This window comes from Peromyscus eremicus, chromosome 3, assembly GCF_949786415.1.
Source record: "Peromyscus eremicus chromosome 3, PerEre_H2_v1, whole genome shotgun sequence".
NCBI lineage: Eukaryota > Metazoa > Chordata > Mammalia > Rodentia > Cricetidae > Peromyscus > Peromyscus eremicus.
The window spans coordinates 157,041,881-157,063,670 of NC_081418.1; the positions used below are offsets into that span (position 1 = coordinate 157,041,881).

At 37.7% G+C, this 21,790-nt stretch overlaps 1 protein-coding gene and 2 pseudogenes across 3 annotated transcripts in view; 2 read left to right on the forward strand and 1 right to left on the reverse strand.

Moving 5' to 3' along the window:
* The window catches only part of Dennd5b (DENN domain containing 5B), a 135,731-nt gene that overhangs the window by 84,590 nt on the left and 29,351 nt on the right, over positions 1 to 21,790 (reverse strand). The window contains exons 2-4 of one of the 3 annotated variants that reach the window (XM_059256422.1): positions 21,164 to 21,217; positions 16,790 to 16,899; positions 3,400 to 4,066 (exon numbers count right to left, since the gene is read on the reverse strand). In XM_059256422.1, coding sequence (XP_059112405.1) covers positions 3,400 to 4,066; positions 16,790 to 16,899; positions 21,164 to 21,217 — 831 coding nt within the window. Of the gene's footprint in view, positions 1 to 3,399; positions 4,067 to 16,789; positions 16,900 to 21,151; positions 21,218 to 21,790 lie in introns of all 3 variants that reach the window. The other 2 variants (XM_059256421.1, XM_059256423.1) reach the window with 2 other exon arrangements.
* On the forward strand, positions 7,085 to 7,795 carry LOC131905540 (small ribosomal subunit protein uS3-like; annotated as a pseudogene).
* Positions 8,285 to 9,534, forward strand: LOC131905575 (nucleoporin SEH1-like; annotated as a pseudogene).

Sequence of the window (21,790 nt, forward strand, 5' to 3'; positions counted from 1 at the left end):
AGGATAGTCCCAGATAGCTATCACAATTGGCTTGAAAAAAACCTTCTTTACTGCTTTAAAAACAACAAATAGAGCTAGACATGGCAATGAATGCCTGTAACCCCAGCACTTAGGAAGTAGAGAAATGAGAATTAGGAGTTCAAGGTTATCCTCAGATATATAGTGAGCTCAAAGCCAGCCAGGGCCACATGAGACCCTATCTTAAAAAAAAATAAAAAATAAAAAGACAAAGACAAATGCCAGACAGTAGTGGTGCACACCTTTAATCCCAGCACTTAGGAGACAGAGGCAAGCAGACTTCTGAGTTCAAGGCCAGCCTGGTCTACAGAGTGAGTTCCAGGACAGCCAGGGCTGTTACACAGAGAAACAATTTTAATGACACTAAGGTTATGTTTAACATAAAATAAGTCTAATAGTAGGTGAAGATGTGCTCTCTGGTAGAACACTTGCCTAGCATGTTCAAGGCAACTCCCGCCACCCACCTCAAATCTAGTAATACTAAAATATTAGTCAAAGCTGGTTAAATTGTATTGCTTTTTGGATCAAGGTCATGGAAACATAGTTTTTTTCTACCAAAATATTAGGATTGTTTTTTATGATTGATAAACTATAACCAATAAATGAGATCTACTTTGGCATGACTAGCAATTTGTAAATTAAAAGACTTCCAACAGTTTCAAGAAAACAAGTAGCTTCTACTTTCCAACAACTAGTAAAGGAGAAGACTGAAGAACTGGCTGAGGAGCCTTGCAGAGGCACATAGAACAGGAACAAGGGTTGTGTGGGTGGCAGTAACTGCTTATTTTCTTTGTGAAGAGCCAAAGGAGGTAAGTAAGCAAGACCCAGAAGTGTTCTGGAGGCTTTAATTATTGGTACCAAAAGTCAGACACTGGTGTTTAAATTCTCCATCTTTTATATTTCCACTATTCTTTTGAAAAGAGGACCATACTCCTACCTTACAATGTCTGGCTTCATGTAACCTTCAGACATTCTTCTTCTGATATAAGGTACTAGGAAAGAGCCTTGACTTCCTAGATGCAGTCTCTACTTAAAAATTTATAGCCAATTATCATTGAAAAAAGACTGTGATAGAATGACTCTCTAGATAATAGACTGAATCTGTCTAAATAAATTGTGAACTAAAATTTCAAATCAGTTTAATGAACACTTTCATCATTGAAATCCATCTACTTAGATTCACTTTGGATTTTCACAAGTAATTGTTTGGTTCTTGAAGAACCTTTAATTTTAAATATCCTTAAAACTCCCTTACACAGTATCACAAAGGGCAAAAAACGGGCACCAGAGTGCAAATAACATAATGACTCTTTTAAAATTGTGTTCACGTAAATGTCTTTCTCTAAAGGGAGAGACATTATCAATGTTAAAAACCACCAAAACTGCATTTACACAAAGCTTTCATTTCATACTCTGCAAACATTTAGTATGATATATTTATCATATAGCTGGATAATGAGTAAGTAATTTAAAAATTAAGTATTAAGATGGGTAAGGAAATATTACGTGTAGATCCAGTATGGTTACCAACATGGTTTAGTTATCTGGAGAGAGACTGATATAAGCCTAATTTTTGGAACTACTCCATTACTTACTTGTGCTATGATTACTTAGCTGCCCTGTGTCTCATTTCCCCCTGAATAAAGGAACACCAAACACAGTCTAAAAATTCCAGCTAGGTCTTCTCATTTACCTTTCACAATTAATCAGGGGTGGGTGGCAAAAACATCCCAGAGAGACAAGAGGACTAGCACTTCTGAAAATGAATTAAGTCAGCCACCCACAGCACTTATAGTTAATAAGGGGCAGAACAGAGATTTGAAACTAAGGCATTTATGATTTCTAAAACCAATACTGGTTAAATGTTTTAAAAAAGATTATTTTCTTTTATGAGTATGAGTGGTTTGCTCAAATGTATGTCTGCGCTCCATGTGTGCCTGGTGCCCCTGGAGACCAAAAGAAGGTCTTAGATCACCTGGAACTGAAGTTATGGGCAGTTGTGAGCTGCAATGTGAGTGCTAGGAATCAAACCTAGGTCATCGGCAAGACCAGCAAGAATACCTGGCTCTTAACCACTGAGCCATTTCTCCACCCTGTTTAAACATTTCTAATCCTAAAATCTGAAATCTGAAATGGTCTAAAATCTGACACTGGGAGCTGACATCATGCTGCAACTCTCCAATTCTACCATCTCTCCAGGAAAAAGAGTAAAAAAGCTTCATGCAGGTAATAAATAGGTAATGATGAGCACTAAGAAAATGAGAACAAAAGGAACATAAAGAACTTAGATAAGCCATTAGAGAACTCCCTGATAACAAAAAAGCAACACTGAACACATTATCAAAAGCTATTATGTAGGATAAACTGAGAAGCCTCATGAAGGGCTGTCAACACACAAATAGTGTCAACACACACACAAGATGGGGAAGCATAAATATAGCCTGCTTGGCTCAGTTTCACTTATAATTTAAAATAGAAAAATAAAAAAGGAAAGTGAAAAAATAAACACAACAGTAGCAGTAGGGAGACTGTTCTACAATGCTGCCAGCCTAAATACAAACTAGCAAAATGCTAATCCAAATAGCTGTGCCATATTTTCCAAAGTTTCAACAGTGTACACAGCTAGTTTACAATTTCCTACAACTCAGTATCTATTATGACACAACATCTCTATTTCCTCTGTAAATTCATATTCAGATGGAAACAGGTATCCTAGTCTAGGCTCAGTATCAGTCATCAAAAATGTACTAGTGTAACAAAACTTGTTAGTATCTTAACTAAATCTGTGTTGGGAGAACCTTGAATAAAAGATACAATAAAGATAATACCTTCTGGGACTTGGAGGTTAAAAACACAACTACATACAACTCTAGCAGATCTGTTGCTAGGTCTGGAGCAGTCATATCTGTTTCCCACCCGCACATCTTTTCTTTCTCATTCTTGCAGTGCTCCTACAGGCAGATGTCCAAAGTTGTCTGCCTCAGGAAGTTGCAGAGTAAACATTACATTTATTGCTTTCAAATGCACCCTGAATTTTCATGTAAAACTCTGCCAATTTGTAAATAAAGAAAGTCCATTAGTCATGTATAGTAACAGGTTTCAATGCATCTAATGATTATATATTGTGGATAAAGAGTTGTTTTCATTAAAAAAAAAATATACCCAAACTAGTCAACACAACACTTTCAATTCCTTCCTGTTTATCTCTGCAGCCACTGTCACTTCAAATAGAAACAATCTATAGTTTTTCATCTCACTCAAGCCTATTCTTTTTATGCGAAACAAAAGAGACTTAGGATCATTAATTGATTCTACAATGAAATAAAGTAGTTCAGGGCATAAGTACTTGCTTTTAGAAAATGAAGTGCGAAGGATACCTACCTTGTGAGTAAAGAAGGATCTGCATCTCTAAAAGAACACAGGTAAACACTTGAACTAGGTTCTCCAATCCCAGGAGCTCAAAGGCCTCTCGAAGAGGGTAGTCAGAGAGAGGGAGTTCACTGGGCCCAGGCCTCTGGCAGATGACAGGTTCATAAACACCATAAAATTTCAGTGACCTCCCAGGAGGTGGAAGGGGTACCTCATAGAGAATATTATGGATGTAGCTCTCAAGCGGCAAGGGTGGTGGCTGCTGTGAGGTAACTGCCTTGTAAAGCTGGAGGAGGAATTTCTTGCAGGCTTGCATGAAAGGTAGAGGTGTGATCAAGCATATACTTTTTGAAACATACAAGGTGTCTCTGTTGATGTCATAAGAGTTGTATCGCTGGAGTTTCAAAAGAGAAGTTGCATCTCCCTCATCAATACTACTTGCCAGTGAGTCCATACTGCAAGAGGATGAAGCATACACACTGCTGTATTGCTCTGCATTATGCATCTGGTACAGTGTCTGCATTGCTGTACAGATTTGCTTACTTGTAACCTCTTCATAAAAAGTGAGAACAAAACCATAGGTGCGAGAACCATCTTCCCGGGTAATTATGAACGAGTGGAACTGAGGATCTTTATTGTCAGCTTGTGTTCTGAAAGACAGCCCTTTAGGCATGCACAGCTGTGGAGAAATGGGGAAAAGCATCAGAATGCAGTATATGCATAACTTCAAACCAGGAAAAAAAAGGGGTGAGATGATTTTCTTTTTAACAGGACCCAAAGGATGAGTCCTATCCAGATTTAACTTTAGCAATAGCTTTAAATAGAAACATAGTGTAAGTTCTTCACTTACATGCAGATAAAATATTCTCACAAGAAACAGATGTGGGGCCAATTTGGCTCAGCAGTTAAGGCGCTTAACTAACTGCAAGTCTCACAGCCCTGGTTCAATTCCTGGGACCCACAAGTTGTCTTCTTTACCTCCACACATGTGCACACACACAAACAATAAATAAATGTATTTTAAAAATAAATGTAAGCACACACATGGAAATATATTCACTGTGTGGTATTACACAAAAGAGGGTTTTATTAAGAATGAGAGGAGCCGGGCGGTGGTGGCGCACGCCTTTAATCCCAGCACTCGGGAGGCAGAGGCAGGCGGATCTCTGTGAGTTCGAGGCCAGCCTGGACTACCAAGTGAGTCCCAGGAAAGGCGCAAAGCTACACAGAGAAACCCTGTCTCGAAAAACCAAAAAAAAAAAAAAAAAAAAAGAATGAGAGGACTAGAGCCAGAGAGTTAGCTCAGCAGGTAAAGTGGTTGCTGTCAGGTCTGAGTTCTATCACCAGAACAGCCCTGGTGGAGGGAGAAGAGAGCTGTCTCCTGCATGCTGTCTGACTTCCACACACAGACAGACAAACAAAACCCCACACTAAATACATGTAAAATGTTTTTAAAATTTTAAAAGAGAATGAGATCTTTGATTTGGACTCAGTAACACAGTATTTAAAAAAAAAAAAAGCCCTGACCTTCTTTTGATTGGTGAAAAAGTCAACAAAAATAAAAAGTTATCCTATGCAGGACAGAAAGACAGAAAATTAAGGAGAACAAAAAAAGAAAGGAGTCCCCAAACTCCAGAGTCTGGTTGAAGTATCTGTTAGGTGAAAATCAAGAATACCAGCATATGAGGCTGGAGTGATGGTTCAGCACTTAAGAGCACCCGGTTGCTCTTCTAGAAGACCAAGATTTGATTTCCATTACCCACATTATAATTTACAACCATCTGTTCACTCTGGTTCCAGGTGATCCTATGCCCTCTTCTGGCCTTCATTGGTACCAGGCATACATGTAGTGCAGTCATACATGTAGGCAAAACACCCATGTACATAAAATAATTTAAAAAACTATCTTCCTCTGTAGTCCTTGTGACCTAGAGTGGTTTTGCTTTATCAAGCTGTATGCTACCCAATCCTATCACAGGTATCACTCTATGATCTCATTTTTAAGTTCTTTGGCAACTCTTTGAGATACAATGTCACAAGATACCAAAAATGTGTATTTGTCTTTTATTTTAATTTTGGTTTTTGTTTTTTTGAAACAGAGTCTCATTATGTAGCTCTGGCTGTTCTAGAACTCACTATGTCGACCAGGTTCATCTCAAGCTCACAGATATCTGCTTGGCTCTGCCTTTGCCTACTGAATGCTGTGATTAAAGGGGTACATCATCACACCCAGACACACTTGGCTATTTTAAAGATATTTAAGTGTGATTCTCTCTTGAAAAGTCCATATGCATACTTGGGTCTATTTTACCCTTTCCCTGAGCATCTCTATGTTAAAAATCTCTTAATATATTCCAACTCTGCTTCATACAGGTATTGTAGAATATTATTTTAAGATGTGCTACATTTATGCTGTGAAACATTTGTTTAATGTGTTGCATTCTTTTGTTACATTTATTTAATTCTGTAAAGCTGTTACTTTGCCTGTCTAAAACACCTGATTAGTCAAATAAAGAACTGAATGGCCAATAAGGAGTCAGGAGAAAGGATAGGCAGGACTGACAGGCAGAGAGAATAAATAGAAGGAGAAAAAGAAGAGGGAAGCAAGAAAAGGGGTCAGCCACCCAGCTACACAGCCAGACCCGGAATAAGGAGGAAAGAAAAGATATACAGAAATAGAGAAAGGTAAGATCCCAGAGGCAAAAGGTAGACGAGCTAATTTAAGAAAAGCTCTACTACTGAGTGGATTTCCACTCAGATACTGTTGAACATCTTCTAACAACATTTTTCTAAACCTCAATGATGAACCACATTAATTTCATTGGAGAATTTGGCTTTAGCCAATATTAGCATTGAGTGATAATAGCTGTGCTATATAGAGTGCACTTCATGGAGCTATTTCTCTTCTATACCAGGACTTCATTAAACATGTCTTTTCTGGATGCAATTTATATCTGAGATATTTTAATAGTAAGGAGTAATCCCATGGTGGGCAGCTTTGATGTCATTGGTTTTGATTTTCAAGTATCAATCTCATAAATTATGCTTTTTGGTAAAAATTACAATTTAGGACTTTTTCCTTTCCTCCTATTCTGACATATTCCATTGTGAAAATGAAAGATATAGCCTTTTCTATTGTTGAATCAATACCAACTTGTGAAACATGAATATATTTATACTGTAGTATAAATGAGATGTGCCATAATTTAAAAGAGAAAGAAGAAAGAACGAACGAACGAAAGAGCCTCCTTGTATTTGAGAGCGCAAAAAGAGCAAAAGAGTTAAAAACAAAAAACAAAAACCCAACAACATATAGGCCAGTCATGAAAGTCAGGGATTCTATGTTTTTGTGAGTAGAAATCTCTGAGAAGATGTGTTTCTTTTTGATGAGCTCTGAAGATGCTGACATCACTTTTGCTATTTTGAACAAATATGATGCTTTATCCTAGAAAAACTTTGAAAATGAAACTTTTAATTAGTAAAACGAAGGGTAGGTAGAACAAGATATTTTAAATTATTTGTAACAGAGATTTTTAAAAGGCCTAAATATGGTTCACTTTGTGGCAGATTATATTTTTATAATAAATCCAACAGTACTTCTAGTTCTATATACTCTTCAAGAATCTTGCCAAGCCCCACATTAAGAGGTGGAGTCTACCTTTCCTTTTGTTGGTGTGGAGCAGTGTGGGGCGGCAAGATGGCTGTACAGGTTTCCAAGAATAGGAAGTTTGTGGCCAATGGCATCTTCAAAGCTGAACTGAATGAGTTTCTCACTCGGGAACTGGCTGCAGATGGCTACTTCGAGTTGAAGTCAGAGTTACACCAACCAGAACAGAAATCATTATCTTAGCCACCAGAACACAGAATGTTCTCGGTGAGAAGGGTCATCGGATCAGAGCTGACTACAATAGTTCAGAAGAGGTTCAGCTTCCTTGAGGGCAGCGTAGAGCTTTATGCAAAAATGGCGGCCACAGAGAGTCTCTTCATTACAAACACCTAGGAGGGCTTGCTGTGCAAAGGGCCTCCTATGGTGTGCTTAGGTTCATTATGGAGAGTGGGACCAGGGGCTGCCAGGTTGTGGTGTCTGGGAAGCTCCGAGGATAGATGGCCAAGTCTATGAAGTTTGTGGATGGGCTGATGATCCACAGTGGAGACCTGTTAACTACTATGTTGACACTGCTGTACACCATGTGCTCCTGAGACAAAGTGTGCTGGGCATCAAAGTGAAGATCATGCTGCCCTAGGACCCAAGTGGTAAGACTGGCCCCAAGAAGCCTCTGCTTGATAACGTGAGCATTGTGGAACCTAAAGACGAAATCTTGCCTACCACCCCCATCTCAGAGCAGAAGGGTGGGAAGCCAGAGGCACCTGCCATGCCCCAGCCAGTGCCTACAGCATAACAGGGTCTTGGCAGCTACATGTTGGAGGCTGGATGTTGGGTTGGATGTTGTCCTGTACAGACGTTTAATAAAATTTTCACAAAGACAAAAAAAAAAAAAAAAAAAAAAAAGAGGTTGAGTTTACCCCTTCTTCTGAATCCAGACAGGCCACCTAGAATGCCTACACTAGAGTAGCAAACTTTAATCAGGGCCAGATAACTATCTGAATCTCTGTCTGTCACATTGACTCAACTCCATCATACAGTTTGAAACTCATATAGGCTTGGGATGGCTTTGCTCTACCATGACTGAATAAGAATAAACAGTTAAAGTTTTTTATTATATTAAAAAGAATAAAGAGATGGATTTGTACAGGGGAAATGTTCAATCAGCCCTATAATAAAATTCAACAGCTGTGACATGATAGCTGACAAGACTGAAAAAGGCAGCTCCACCTCTCGCTGGTCACACATCCTGAAGTCTTGAAGCAAAAAATAAGAAAACTGGTGGTGATGGCCATGTCTGTGGTACGCAGCATCACAGTGGACCACAAGGACATCATCTATGATGTGTCTTTCAACTGCCACAGGTGCTAGATGGCCATCTGCTCCAGCAACAGACCGGAATGTTGATATTTAACAGTACTTAACAAATGCCAGTGCCCTCGGTCTGAGATTGGCATTGTACTGCTAGTTGGAAGACACACGGTAGATCTGTGTGGTGTGTGACATGGGCTCTTCCTACATGTGGACAGGTTTGGGCTTCTGTTCTTTTGACTGAACAGCTGCTATATGGGAAGAAATAGGAGAATCAAATGATAAACTGCAAGGACAGAGCCATGGGTGAAGAGGACAACTCCAGTAGACAGCAGAACATCCATTACTACTGTGAAATTTGCTCCCATGTATATGGGGTTGATGTTAGCAACCTGTTCAGCAGATGGTATAGTAAGAATATGTGAGGCACCAGATGTTATGGGTCTCAGCCAGTGGTCTCTGTGGAGCGACATCTCATGTAAAAATAGCTGTCGCTGTATTTCTTGGAATACTTCCAGCTCTTGCACTCACTCCTCTATGACAGCTGTGGAAAGTGATAACAGTAGTCTAATGGCTGAGGTTCAGGGGTGGTTTTTTTTTTTTTTTTTTTTTTTTTTTTTACAAGACAGGGTTTCTCTGTGTAACAGATCTGGCTGTCCTGGAACTCACTTTGTAGACCAGGCTGGCCTCGAACTCACAGAAATACACCTGGCTCTGCCTCCCGAGTGCTAGGATTACAGGTGTGCGCTACCACCGCCCAGATCAGTTTTTATTACAGTGAAAACACCAGAAATAATGCAAAGCTGAAACTCTTATGACAGTCATTGATCCTGTTCATGATATTGCATTTGCTCCAAATTTGGGAAGATCTTTCCACATTCTGGCAACAGTAATCAAAGATGTAAGAATTTTCACATTAAAACTTGTGAGGAAAGAACTTAGTTCTGGTAGTCCAACAAAATTTGAATTTATATTGTGGCTCAGTTTGGTAAACATAATTCTAAGGTATGGCAGGTAAGTTGGAACATAACAGGAACAGTACTGGCATCTTCAGGAGATGACAGCTGTGTAAGGTTGTGGGAAGCTAATTACATGGACAATTAGAAGTATACTGTATTCTGAAGGGTAATGGGAGCCCAGCAAATGGGAGTTCTCAGCTGAGAAACTCAAGTCCTTCACTAAGCTCAAATACTCCAAATCTTCAAAACTCATTAAGTGGCTCTTCCGTCTGAAAGCACAGCTGAGTACAAGCTGGAGTAACTGATGTTTTCCTGCTTGTTACATGCACACAGGAATGGAAAGCAAACTCCTCTTCCTCTTCCCCAGCACCACCTGAACTTTACCAAGACACATTAGCAGCCTGCTCACTGCTAAAAATACAGTGTGTGTGTGTGTGTGTGTGTGTGTGTGTGTGTATATATATATATATATATATATATATATATATATATATATATATATTTTTTTTTTTTTTTTTTTGGTTTTTCGAGACAGGGTTTCTCTGTGTAGCTTTGAGCCTTTCCTGGAACTCACTTGGTAGTCCAGGCTGACCTCGAACTCACAGAGATCCGCCTGCCTCTGCCTCCCGAGTGCTGGGATTAAAGGAGTGCGCGCCACTACCACCCGGCTACTATATTTTTTTTTTAATAGTCAGTTTATTGACACTATAAATGGAGAGGCTTTTTGTTTAGACAATATCATCAAAACTATTTTTTTGTAAGTGTTCTTGAAACTTGGGGTTAAAAAGTAAAATTGTTAATATCATCATAAATAGTTGGGAAGAGGTAAAATATTTTATCCTTTGGAAAAATTTAGGCATATGTCTTCCATTTTCTAAAATAAGCTAAGATGATAGGTTTTTTATAATTTTAATTTGAAACTGAATCAATGTTTTTCATAGATTAAAAAAGAAAAGAAAAAACTGCCTGACTTAAAGCTGTCACGCTGCACAGCATCAAATGAAGAGACAGCATAGTGACAGAAGTCCTAGCTATATGCCGAGCCTAGGAAACAGGCCTATGAGTACCACGTCTTCATCTGAGATCCCTCTTTAGTCTATAAGCCATTCTAATGCACAATGAAATAGAATCTGCCAAACCTACCCAAATCACAGATTTCTATGCCAATTATCTTGCTTATTTACTTATTTACTGATTTTAAAAACATAATCTTATGTAGTCAGGCATGTTATGTGGCCAAAGATGGTCCTGACTCACTTAATCCTGTTTCTACCTCCACAAATGCTAGAATTAAAGGCCTGCTACCATACCTAGCTCTATTTTTTTAAGGATTTATTTTTATTTTATGTGCATGAGTGTATTACCTGTATATATGTCTGTACACCATGTCCCTGCCTGCTACCCAGGAAAGCCTCAAGAGAGTACCAGATCTCCTGGAACTTGAGTTCCAGACAGTTGTGAACTAGACCTGGGTCTTCTGCAAGAGCAGCAAGTACTCTTAATTGCTGAGACATGTCTAGCTCCCCAAAGCTTCTTTTTTATATCAAGTAGGCAATACGGAAATGTAGTGACATGCAAAGACACTACTTTTAAAAAAGTCAAATTCAGGCACTGGAGAAACAGCTCAGTGGTTAAGAGCACTGGCTGCTCTTCCAGAGGTCCTGAGTTCAATTCCCTGCAACCATATGGTGGCTCACAACCATCTATAATGGGATCTGATTCTCTCTTCTGTTGTGCATGAAGACAGGTCACTCATATACATAAAATAAATAAATATTTTTAAAAAGTCAAATTCAAATTAATTTTTTGTTTTCATTTTTTTGTTGTTATTTTTATTGCTGGTTTTTGTTTTGTTTTGTTGATAGGGTCTCATGTATTCCAGTCTGGATATGAACTCTCTATGTGGCCAGCCAAGAATGAACTTGAATTCCTGATCCTTCTACCTCTATCTTCCAAGTGCTAAGGTTATGTCACTAGGCAGGCTAAGACTTAATTTTATGGACAGGCTTTCCTACCATCTAAACTAAAGAATCAAAGCTCACAGTGTTTTTTGAAAAGTGGCCAAATATTCAGTTAAGGGTTTGTAGCTTTCTTGAGCACACATTCAAACATTTACAGGAAAAGCTTGCCAAAAATTATATTCAAGTGAAGAAAGACTTCCTATGCCACAGATAACAGATGTAAGAATTTTTCTTAAGTGCTTTCTACAAATTAAAAAGGCAAAATTTGTATTTATAATTCTGGGAATCGTGAACTGGAAAATAAGATGACTTTTTAAAAGTCAGAATTATATAAATTACCAAGAACAAAGACATTGTATCTCTCATAAAACCTGAGATATAAATCACAATTTTCTTACCATGGCTCTTAAGTCTCTTGTTAACCCCCAAATATTGTTATTTGCTAACAATATCCTCTTCAACTAACAATAAGATAACTAAAAATAAGATGTGTCTTATAACCAAATATTGGACAATGCTGTCCATAGTCATCTTCTAATATAAGTGACCAAGTGTCCTTAATTATCTCACCTTCTGGGCAATTTGGCTAGAATTTTATTGAATTTATTTTTTCCACCTATTTATTTACTTGGTCGGTTGGTTGGTTTTTTGAAAGTTTCACATAGCTCAGGCTGGACTTTAACTATGAGAAGATGAGGATGACAATGAGCCTGACTGCCTCTCCTTCTCAAGTGCTGGCATTACATTTTTTGGCTTGAGTTTTAGCAATCCCCCTTTCCATGTCTATAATTCTAACATTCCATATCCTTTTTCTCATTAGCCAATGAAAGAAAAATTATTCAGAAAATCCAATGGAATAGCTCAATTTGCTCTCCTACCTTCTTCCTTCCCTCCTTTCTTTAGTAAATATTTCCTGCTATGTATTGTATCAGATTTAGAAAAGAAATATGAAAATACTTCCTTCCTTCAGAGATTTGATATCTAGGATGAAAGACAGACATAGAAACTAAGCTGCTATGCAGTGTGCTCAAGATGCACCAGGAGCGAGCAGAGATGTTTGTGTAGTGGACAGCACCTAAAACAAGGAGAGGGAAGAGAGAATTATAAGCAAACGGGAACCCTTCATTTAGTCAGCGCTTGAGCATCTACTACTATATAGAAAGCTAGAGTTCTAGCAAGGAGTAAGAGAAACTATTTTTTGTCCCTTGTGATATCTACATTATAACGAGAGATATAGATTTGAGCCCTTACTATGTAATTATTTAACTGCAGCTGGAATAAGGCTATAAAAAGGTACAGGGTAGTAAGGGACCTGATGGAATGTTAAGAAGGTGATGCAAAAATGACACCTCTAAGAACATTTTATTTAAAATGAAATCTTAAGAATCAACAAGAATTTATCATGGGTGCTAGAGAAATGGCTTAGTCATTAAGTCATTAATACTGCTCTTGCAGAGGACCAGAATTCAGTTCCCAGTACCCATGTCAAGAAGCTCACAATTGCCTGTAACTTGGATCTCTGGTCTACACAGGCACTGGCACTCACATACCCAAACAAATACGCACATTAATAAATAATTTTAAAACATGTATGTATGTACATGTGTGGTTGCACCCATGCTATGGTGTAAGTGTAGAGGTCAGAGGATAACTTTTGGGAATTGATACTGTCTTTCTACAGTCCAGGTTTTGGAGACTGAACTGAAGTTTTTAGGTTTGGTGGCAAGTGCCTTTATCTGATGAGCTATCTCACTGACCTTAAAATCAATTGATTTAAAAAAATTAAATCACCGTGGGAAAGAGACTCAAACTAAGAGAACTATCAGCATAAGTAAAAGCTAGTGGAAGAACAGAATAGACAGGAGTAGAAGCCCATTAGACAGTGATTAATAAACTAAAGTAAGAGCTCTTGATGGTCCTGGACCAAGATAGGTGTAGAGGAACCAAGATAAGCAGACAGCTGACTGTATATGGAAGAAGGTAAGAAAGTTAAAGTTTTAAGGATTATCTAGAGTGTTTTGGTTTAAGCAATAAGTTAGATGGTTGCACCATTCAGTGAACATGATTAATGGACAGTAGTGCAAAAAATTCAGTTTTGGACATATTGTGTTGGAGAAGTCAATAAAATATCACAGCTGCAATGTTAATAGGCAGTCTCCTACACTGATGGCTAAATTAGAATCTCACTTACTACTATTGCAATGTAAGACATCAACTTGTATTAAAATAAAATTAAAAACTCATTTATTTATTTAGTTATGGTCTATGAGTGTTTTGTATGCATGTACATATGTGCACCATTTTTGTTCTTAGTGTCCGAGGAGTTTAGAAGAGGGCTCAGATCCCCTGGAACTAGAGTTAAAGATGGTTGTGAGCTGCCATGTGAGTGTTTGGAATTGAACCTGGGTCCTCTGCTACAAGAATAACAAGTGCTCTTAACTGCTAAACCATCTTTAGCCCCTAAAATGAGACTAACAGTGGGAGCAGATGTGTCTCTGACTCTTTTGCCTGTTCTTGAGACTCTTTTCCTCCTATTGGGTTGCCTTGTCCAGCCTTGATATGAGGGTTTTTGCCTTGTCTTATTGTATCTTATTTTGCCATGTTTGGATGCTGTCTCTCGGAGGCCTGCTCTTTTCTGGAAGGAAATAGAGGGAGAGTAGATCTGGGGGAGAGGGAAGGGAAAACTGGGAAGAGTGGAGGGAGGGGAAACTGTTGTTAGATGTATTATATGAGAGAAGAATTTATTTTCAATTAAATATTAAGAATGTAAGAGCATGCATAGCAAAATGTAATTGTTAATGTGAAATTAAGTAAACTCACATTCTAAATAAATTTGGAACTATAAAAAAAGGAATGATCTAGACTAAGGTTCAGATACTCACTGCATGATTATGGACAAGTTACTTAACATCTATGAAACAAGGACAAGAATTCACATTGGGCATACATAAAACATGTATATTAATTACTTTTTTCTTCATTATGACCAAATACCTGACATTTAGCACTAAGGAAGCATGATGGTTTGAATAAGAATGCCCCCCCACCCCTGCCGTAGCGGGCTGGAGAGATGGCTCAGAAGTTAAAAGTACTGGCTGCTCTTCCAGAGGTCCTGAGTTCAATTCCCAGCAACCACATGGTGGCTCACAACCATCTCTGGTGGAATCTGATGACCTCTCTGGCATAAAGGCATACATGCAGATAGAGCACTTGTATACATAAAATAAATAAATCTTAAAAAAAAAAAAAGAATGGCCCCCATAGGCTCATATATTTGAAGCCTAGTCACCAGGAAGTAGCACTATTTATAAGATTAGAATGAGTAGGAGGCATAACTTAATTGGAGGAAGTATGTCATTGGGGGGTGGGCTTTGAGGTTTTAAAAGCCCAACCCAGGTAGATGTAGCTCTTAGCTACTGTGCCAGTGCCTACCTGCATGTCTCCATGCTCCCTGCCATGATGACAATGGACTAAACCTCTGAAACTGTAAGAAAGCACTCAATTAAATGTGTTCTTTTATAAGAGTTGCCTTGGTTATGGTGTCTCTTCATAGCAATAGAACACCAACTAAAAGACAGGAGGGAAGAGTTTATTCCGGCTCACTGTGTAAGAGGGGCTGCTACCATGGAAAGAAAGCACGTGACAGTGGGACCATGAGGTGGTTGATCACTCTGTACACACCATCAGGAAGCAGACAGAGAAATTCAGGTGCTCAGATTGCTTTCTCTATCTCACTTTTTATTCAATCTGGGACACAAGTACATGGGATGGTGGCACCTATATCCAGTTAAACCTATCTGCAAACATCTTCAGAGACATATCTAGAGGTGTGTCTTCTAAGTGATTCCAAATCCAGATAAGCTGACACTGAAAAATTAACCATCATAATGCATATGTGAAAACAACATACCTGAAGTACCTAGCAGGCATTATTAAACAATTTCCTTTCCTTACAATCAGGGTATAATGGAACCTCTTATGTTTTTTGGTCCTACTTTTGAAATTCCAAAGAACTACAAATATCACAGATCTCAATCTGCCCTCAATAGTTTCTGTGTCCATCTTGTCTAATCTCTTATTTGTTCACTTTGGGTCTTTTGAATTATGTTTGCAATAGAAGTGATAAAGGTCTAGTATTAGTAGGGAAACGCCAAGGCCTTTAAACTGCCTAGAACATTGAAAAAAAATATTACCTTCCTCCTTTCCAAGAACCTCAAAGGAGACATTTCTTTAGAGACTGTATTTATTATTACTGTTTGTATGCACATACATATGGTGTATGGGGGTTGGCTAGTGCATGTGTTTTGAAGTCAGAGGACAACTTACAGGAGTTGGTTCCCTCTGTCTACTATGGGATTGAGTCCTGAACTCATGTCATCTGGTCTGCATGGCAAGTACTTTCACCCACTAAGCCATCTTACTGCCCAAGGAAACTTTTCCCCCAAGACAGGGTTTCTCTGTGTAGTTTTGGTGCCTGTCCTGGAACTCACTCTGTAGACCAGGCTGGCCTCGAACTCACAGATCTGCCTGCTTATGCCTCCCAAGTGCTGCGACTAAAGGCGTGTGCCACCACCGCTGGCTCCAAGGACACTTTTAATCACAACTGGGTAACATATTACCTGGATTCAAACGCTTTATAAACAAATTCCTAGCAATGTTTAAATGCTTTACAGCCCAGAACAGTGATCACAGCACTTGAGAGGCTGAGACATAAAGACTGCCAAAAGTGCAAGGCCAGTCTGGGCTAGAGTGAAATCCTGTCTATTAAAAGAAAATGTTGGTAAGGTGCTCAGTGGGTAAAAAGATACTTATGACCAAACCTGACCAACTGAGTTTGATCCCAGGACATAATGGTAGAAAGAGAAAACAGACTCTTCCAAGCTGTCCTCTGATCTCCACATGCATGCTGTGGCATAACTGAGCCCCATATATATAAAATATAAATAAATAAAAGTTTTAAAGTTCCTTTCCATCTTCATGATGTCTGTGAAAAATAACAAAATACAAACCCATTATACATTATTCCTTGATTATGGAAATCTATTGTGCGCTGTTCCTCAAGCAAACAGAGTGGTTTATCACTGTTTACCAAGCATCTATGTATTAATACAAACCCAAACACAGCTTAATAGTAAGAAATAAAATGAACTTGAGGTTCTGTTGTATATTACTAACAAGTAATATTCTGTGATAACTGCTGTGAAAAATCTGAGACAGTGTCTTCTCTGAGACTCAGTTTCCCCATCTTAAAAAGAGAGACAATATTATAGTTCTAGGGGTCTGTGGAGAGATGGCTTGGTGTCTAAGAGCACTTGATATTCTTCAAGAGGCCCTGAATTGACCCTCTAACTCCAGCTCCAGGGGATCTGATGCTCTCTTCTGGCCTCCGTGGGCATCATACATATGTAGCATACAAAAAATAGACACATTTAAAAAATAAAATCTTAAAAATACTATTTCTCATAGAATTTAAAGTATTAATGGTATTAAATAAAATACAGACATTTATCATTTATATCCTAATAAAAGAAATACTAAAGAAATAGGAGAAAAAGAAAAATATATACCATGTTGACTGCATCTTGATCAAAAGGGTTCCATTCTATGTTCTGAGGATAGTGGGCCAGAACTTTGGATTTGAACGTTCTTCTCAAAGGACTCTGGTCAAAATTCTCACCTATAACAAATAATTAATAATCAATGAATAACTGGAACTTAAAAAGACATATTTTAAAAATATTTACTATATATTATTATTATTATTAGAGACAGAGTTCCTCTTTGTAGCACTGACCTGGAACTTGCTCTATAGACTCTACAGGCTGGCCTCAAACTCAGAAATCTGCCTGCCCCTCCTCCTGAGTGGTGGGATTAAAGGTGTGCAGCACCATGCCTGGCTAATATATATGTATATTTTAAACACATTTTCTGATTATATTTAACAACCTTATTTGAAAAATACTTGTCAACTGGAGAACAATCAGTGAAAAATCTGCACTCAGGCAGCAGACGCAGGTGGATCTCCGTAAATTCTATATAGTGAATCCCAGGCTAGCCAAGGTTATATGATGAGACCTTGTCTGAAAAACCCAAGAAATAAATTAACAAATAAAAATATAAAAAAAATAAAAGACAAAGAAAAAGAAACCTGTACTTAAAAACTTTAGAATATGAATTTTAAAATCTCAGCTATATTTAACACTAAATATCAAAGTACACTAATAACATTGGTGCATGTAATTATTATATACATTTCAACATATGGTGATAAAAATTTATATGGAAACATTTCACTGAAGAAACATCTTGATTTAAAAAAAAGGTTACTACACTGAAGTTTTATACATAAACCCAATGCTGCAATGCAGAATAGGCAATTTTGTTTAAGTTGCCACAAAAGTGTCTGACAGGGGTTTTTTGTTTGTTAGGTTTTTGTTTATTTGTTTCCATAAAGGCTTTCAAGTGACTGAATAAGTAAAATCAGAAACATCATTTCTGGGCTGCCTAGTGGGTAAAATACACTAAACACATTAACTTTTTAAAGAAATAAGTAATTCTATTCCCAAGTCATCACCTGTCAAATTTCTAGAAAGGTAACTGTAGGAATATATATATATATATATATACATATATTTTCTAGCGCATATATATATGCGCTAGACAGAAGTGGCACACACCTTTAATCCCAGTATCTGGGAGACAGAGGCAGGTGAATCTCTGAGTTCAAGGCCAGCCTGGTCTCCACAGTAAGTTCCAGGATTGCCAGGGCTACATAGAGAAACGCTGTCTTGAACCACTGCCCTCCCAAGAAAAAAAATCAGTGGGAGTAATCAGATTTGTTCTTCATTTCCTTGACCAAATTAATTTTATAAGACTGTTACCCCCAAATAGCTTAGTTTCATAAAATAGCTTGATTCAGATGGATCTTAAACACTCAATGTCAAAAAGTTAGTACCAAAGGATTAGAAGACCTCAAAGGAACTTCACCGTTTCCTGTGTTTTCCTTTCTTCTATTTTCTTTGGTCTTTTTGAGACTATTATCAGCTCTGGCTGTCCTGGAACTCACTTGGATTCACTTGTCTCTGCCTCCTGAGTGCTGTGATTAAAGATCCTGGCGCTTCTACTTTTTAGTTCTAATTAAGTACAAATTACAGTTATAGAAAGATATAAATGTAATTTACCAGTATTTGCACAATTAAAAGAGTCACAAAGCAATCGGACTTAGAAGTGGCACTAACATCTTGCTAGACTTGACTCAGTTTCCACTTGGGGTAAAAAGACGAAATGGTAAGTTACTAAAACAGCCTTGAATTGTGTAAGTTAAAAAAAAAATCACATAAGGGAAATGTTACATACTACTATCTTGTTGGAAACTACAATATTAAATGTATAGGAACGTTTATGAATAAAGCATATAATTTAAATTATTTGCTGAAAACAAACTACAGCTTCTAATTGAAGTCCTTAACAAATGGTCATTTTTCTTTGGACTTTCCTGACTTATTTAGCCAAGTACCATGGCTCTATATCTTTCTAGAATGTAATTCCATATTCTAAGAGTTGAGAGCTTCTCCTTCCAGGAGAGAAACTATTAAAGGCACCCCAAAATTAGGTGTGGTTTTCATGTCTATAATTCCAGCAGTTGAGAGGCAGAGGCATGAAGATCACTGTGAGTTCTAGTCCAACTTGGACTACACAGTGAATTCCAGGCCAGCCTGGACTACAGAGTGAGTTCTTTCTCAATAAAAAAACAAACAGACAAATAAGTAAATGCTTTCTTAAGGAAAATATCAATTTTTATACTTTGCTCCTAGGTTTCCTAATGATCAAAAGTTGAGGAGATAAATGTTAACCTGTCCATGAGTCAATGTGACTGAGGAACACAGGATTCAGGATTCAAAATTGCTGACTTCTGGATAAATGATGTTCTTAAGCTGATACTAGATGTTTGTGTGAACACTAAGGTATTTTATATTTTCTTGGTTTAAAAAAGACTAGATTTCATTTCACTTTAGGTCTATAAATAAATAAATAGACAAGAAAAAGGTCCTCTGGTTCTAGAAATCTACCCAACTCAGCTGAGCATGCTGTGCACACCTGTAGTCCCCCAACACTCGGAAGGCAGAGGCAGGTGGATCTTTGTTAGTTCAAGGCCAGCCTGATCTACAGAATGAGCTCCAGGACAGCCAGGCATAGAGACCTTGTCGCAAAAACAAAAAACAAAAAACAAAAAAACAAAAACAAACAAAACCCCCCGTTACTGATTTAGCTATTGTCACAGCAAAAAGTCTATCATTAGACAATGCAAAGCTATAGAAACCGTCTCTTTTGCCCACAAACTAAGACCCAGAAATGCCTATTTTTATCCACAATTATAAGTAAAATGTAAAATACAACAGAAACAGAAGAAACAGAAACAGAACATAACCCAGGCTATAACTACTTGTAATACTACTTACCTTTTAATGAATTCCTGCCTGTGCATGGTTAAAATAGTAACATCTTCATTCAGATGTCAAGTTACAAATGGGACAGAAGATACAAATAAGAGAAGTCATAACAGTTTTTGGGTTTTTTTGTTTGTTTGTTTTGGTTTTTCAAGATACGGTTTCTCTGTGCAATAGCCCCAGCTCTCATAGAGCAGGATGACCTCAAACTCAGAGATCCACCCGCCTCTGCCTCCCAAGTGTTGGGATTAAAGGCGTGTGCCACCACACCTCGCAAACAGTGTTATTTGTAATATAATTGTTCTGTTGCCTGTGGAACCATCAACCTTCTCAAGGCACAACTAATTTATTCCATATAGAGTTTCACAAAACCACATACAAAACAATAAACAGTAACACATATCCTCTATGATGATGACCACCACCACCACCACCACCACCACCACCTCCACCACCACCACCACCACCTCCACCACCACCACCACCACCACCACCTCTACCACCACCACCTCCACCTCCACCTCCCCCACCACCTCCACCACCACCACCACCACCACCACCACCTCCACCACCACCACCACCACCTCTACTTGCACCAATGTTAAGATCTCTACCACTACCTCGGTAACACCTCCACCACTCTTAAATCTATTACCACCACAGCTACTAGCATCACCAGCACCAGTTTCTCTTATATTGTTAAAAGGAGAAAAAAAAGAAGAAGAGCAACCAGAAAGATCACAGCTGTATGTATAGCTGTCTTGGCAAATATTATTTTGAAAGAAATTAGGGAAAGAATCTGCTATCACTGGTAAAGATTCAGAAATGAGTAAATGTAGTTATTCTATTCTTACTAACATCAGTGGGAGAAAAAAGAAAAAAAGAGTTCTAGAATTACCTTAGGTAGCTGGGAGAACAACCTACTCTTTTTATTTTGAATGCATATTTTTATATGCCACTTAGAATTTATAAGCAGGAAAAATGATTGGGTTTGAGATTTTTAGATTTACATAAAATAGAAATTCTATATAAACCCCTTAAATTAAAATTCACCTTTTAAATATGGTCCTGAAACAAATAAGAACTGTAAATTTCTTCAAGTATTTATATACTTGTAAGGGCCCTATGTTAAACTGTTACCATTGTCAAAAGATAGCTATAATGTTAGTATCTTTACTAAAACTATATACAGGCCTAATTTCAAATAATATTGCCAAGTAATCTACCAATTTAAGCTTTAATTAAGTGTCTCCTCCTAAGGAAATAGAAAATACATGCCAAGACAGCTTAGACTAGTAAATATATTTTTCAAGGCTTGAAGCAAAGTGAGGTATTTATGAAAATTAAGATATAGTTGAGAGAACAAAATACAAATATCACCTATAATTTTGTCTAAGCAAATTTAAGAAACATTCACAATGGGATGTGGGGTGAATTAAGGTTATGATTTCTAGTACCCCATTCACTTTTAAACTATTTTACCTGAAGTCGTACCTGCAGTCTCTTGGCTCTTGCCATGACGATCTGCTTCTAGCCATTGGTACAAAACTACATAATGTAATAGAAACAAAAATCTTTATGAACAAAGCAAAAACAAACAAAAACCAAAAATGATACTGAAGAATGGAAAATGAGAATAAAAAAATTAAACAAAAGCAATAAATTTGAGACATTCAGGTCAAACACACAGCTTAACATCAGTGACATGTAGCTTACAAGCAAAGAACATAAGTAACTTTAACATAATAAATACTAGTTAGACATATGTAACACTTATCTGTATAGGGGAAAAGCACATACATCTTAAGACTAATTTCAAGAGAAATATTAAGACAAAGGTAACAAAGTATGATGATAAAACTAAATGACTTGTAAGAATTACATCCTCACCAATTGGAACGGGTGTAGTCCAAAAAATAGTATTCCAAAATGCTAACAACGATGCTGAATGACAAGAACTCTCAATCACTGCCAGTGTGAAAGACAGTTTAATACTTCCTTATAAGATCAAACATGCTCTTGACATACAATTCCATAAATCTAGTCTCATGAGTAAAACATCATATTTCAAGAGGCTTCATATCTGGTAAGTACTCACCAAAACTATCAAAGAAACCAGAA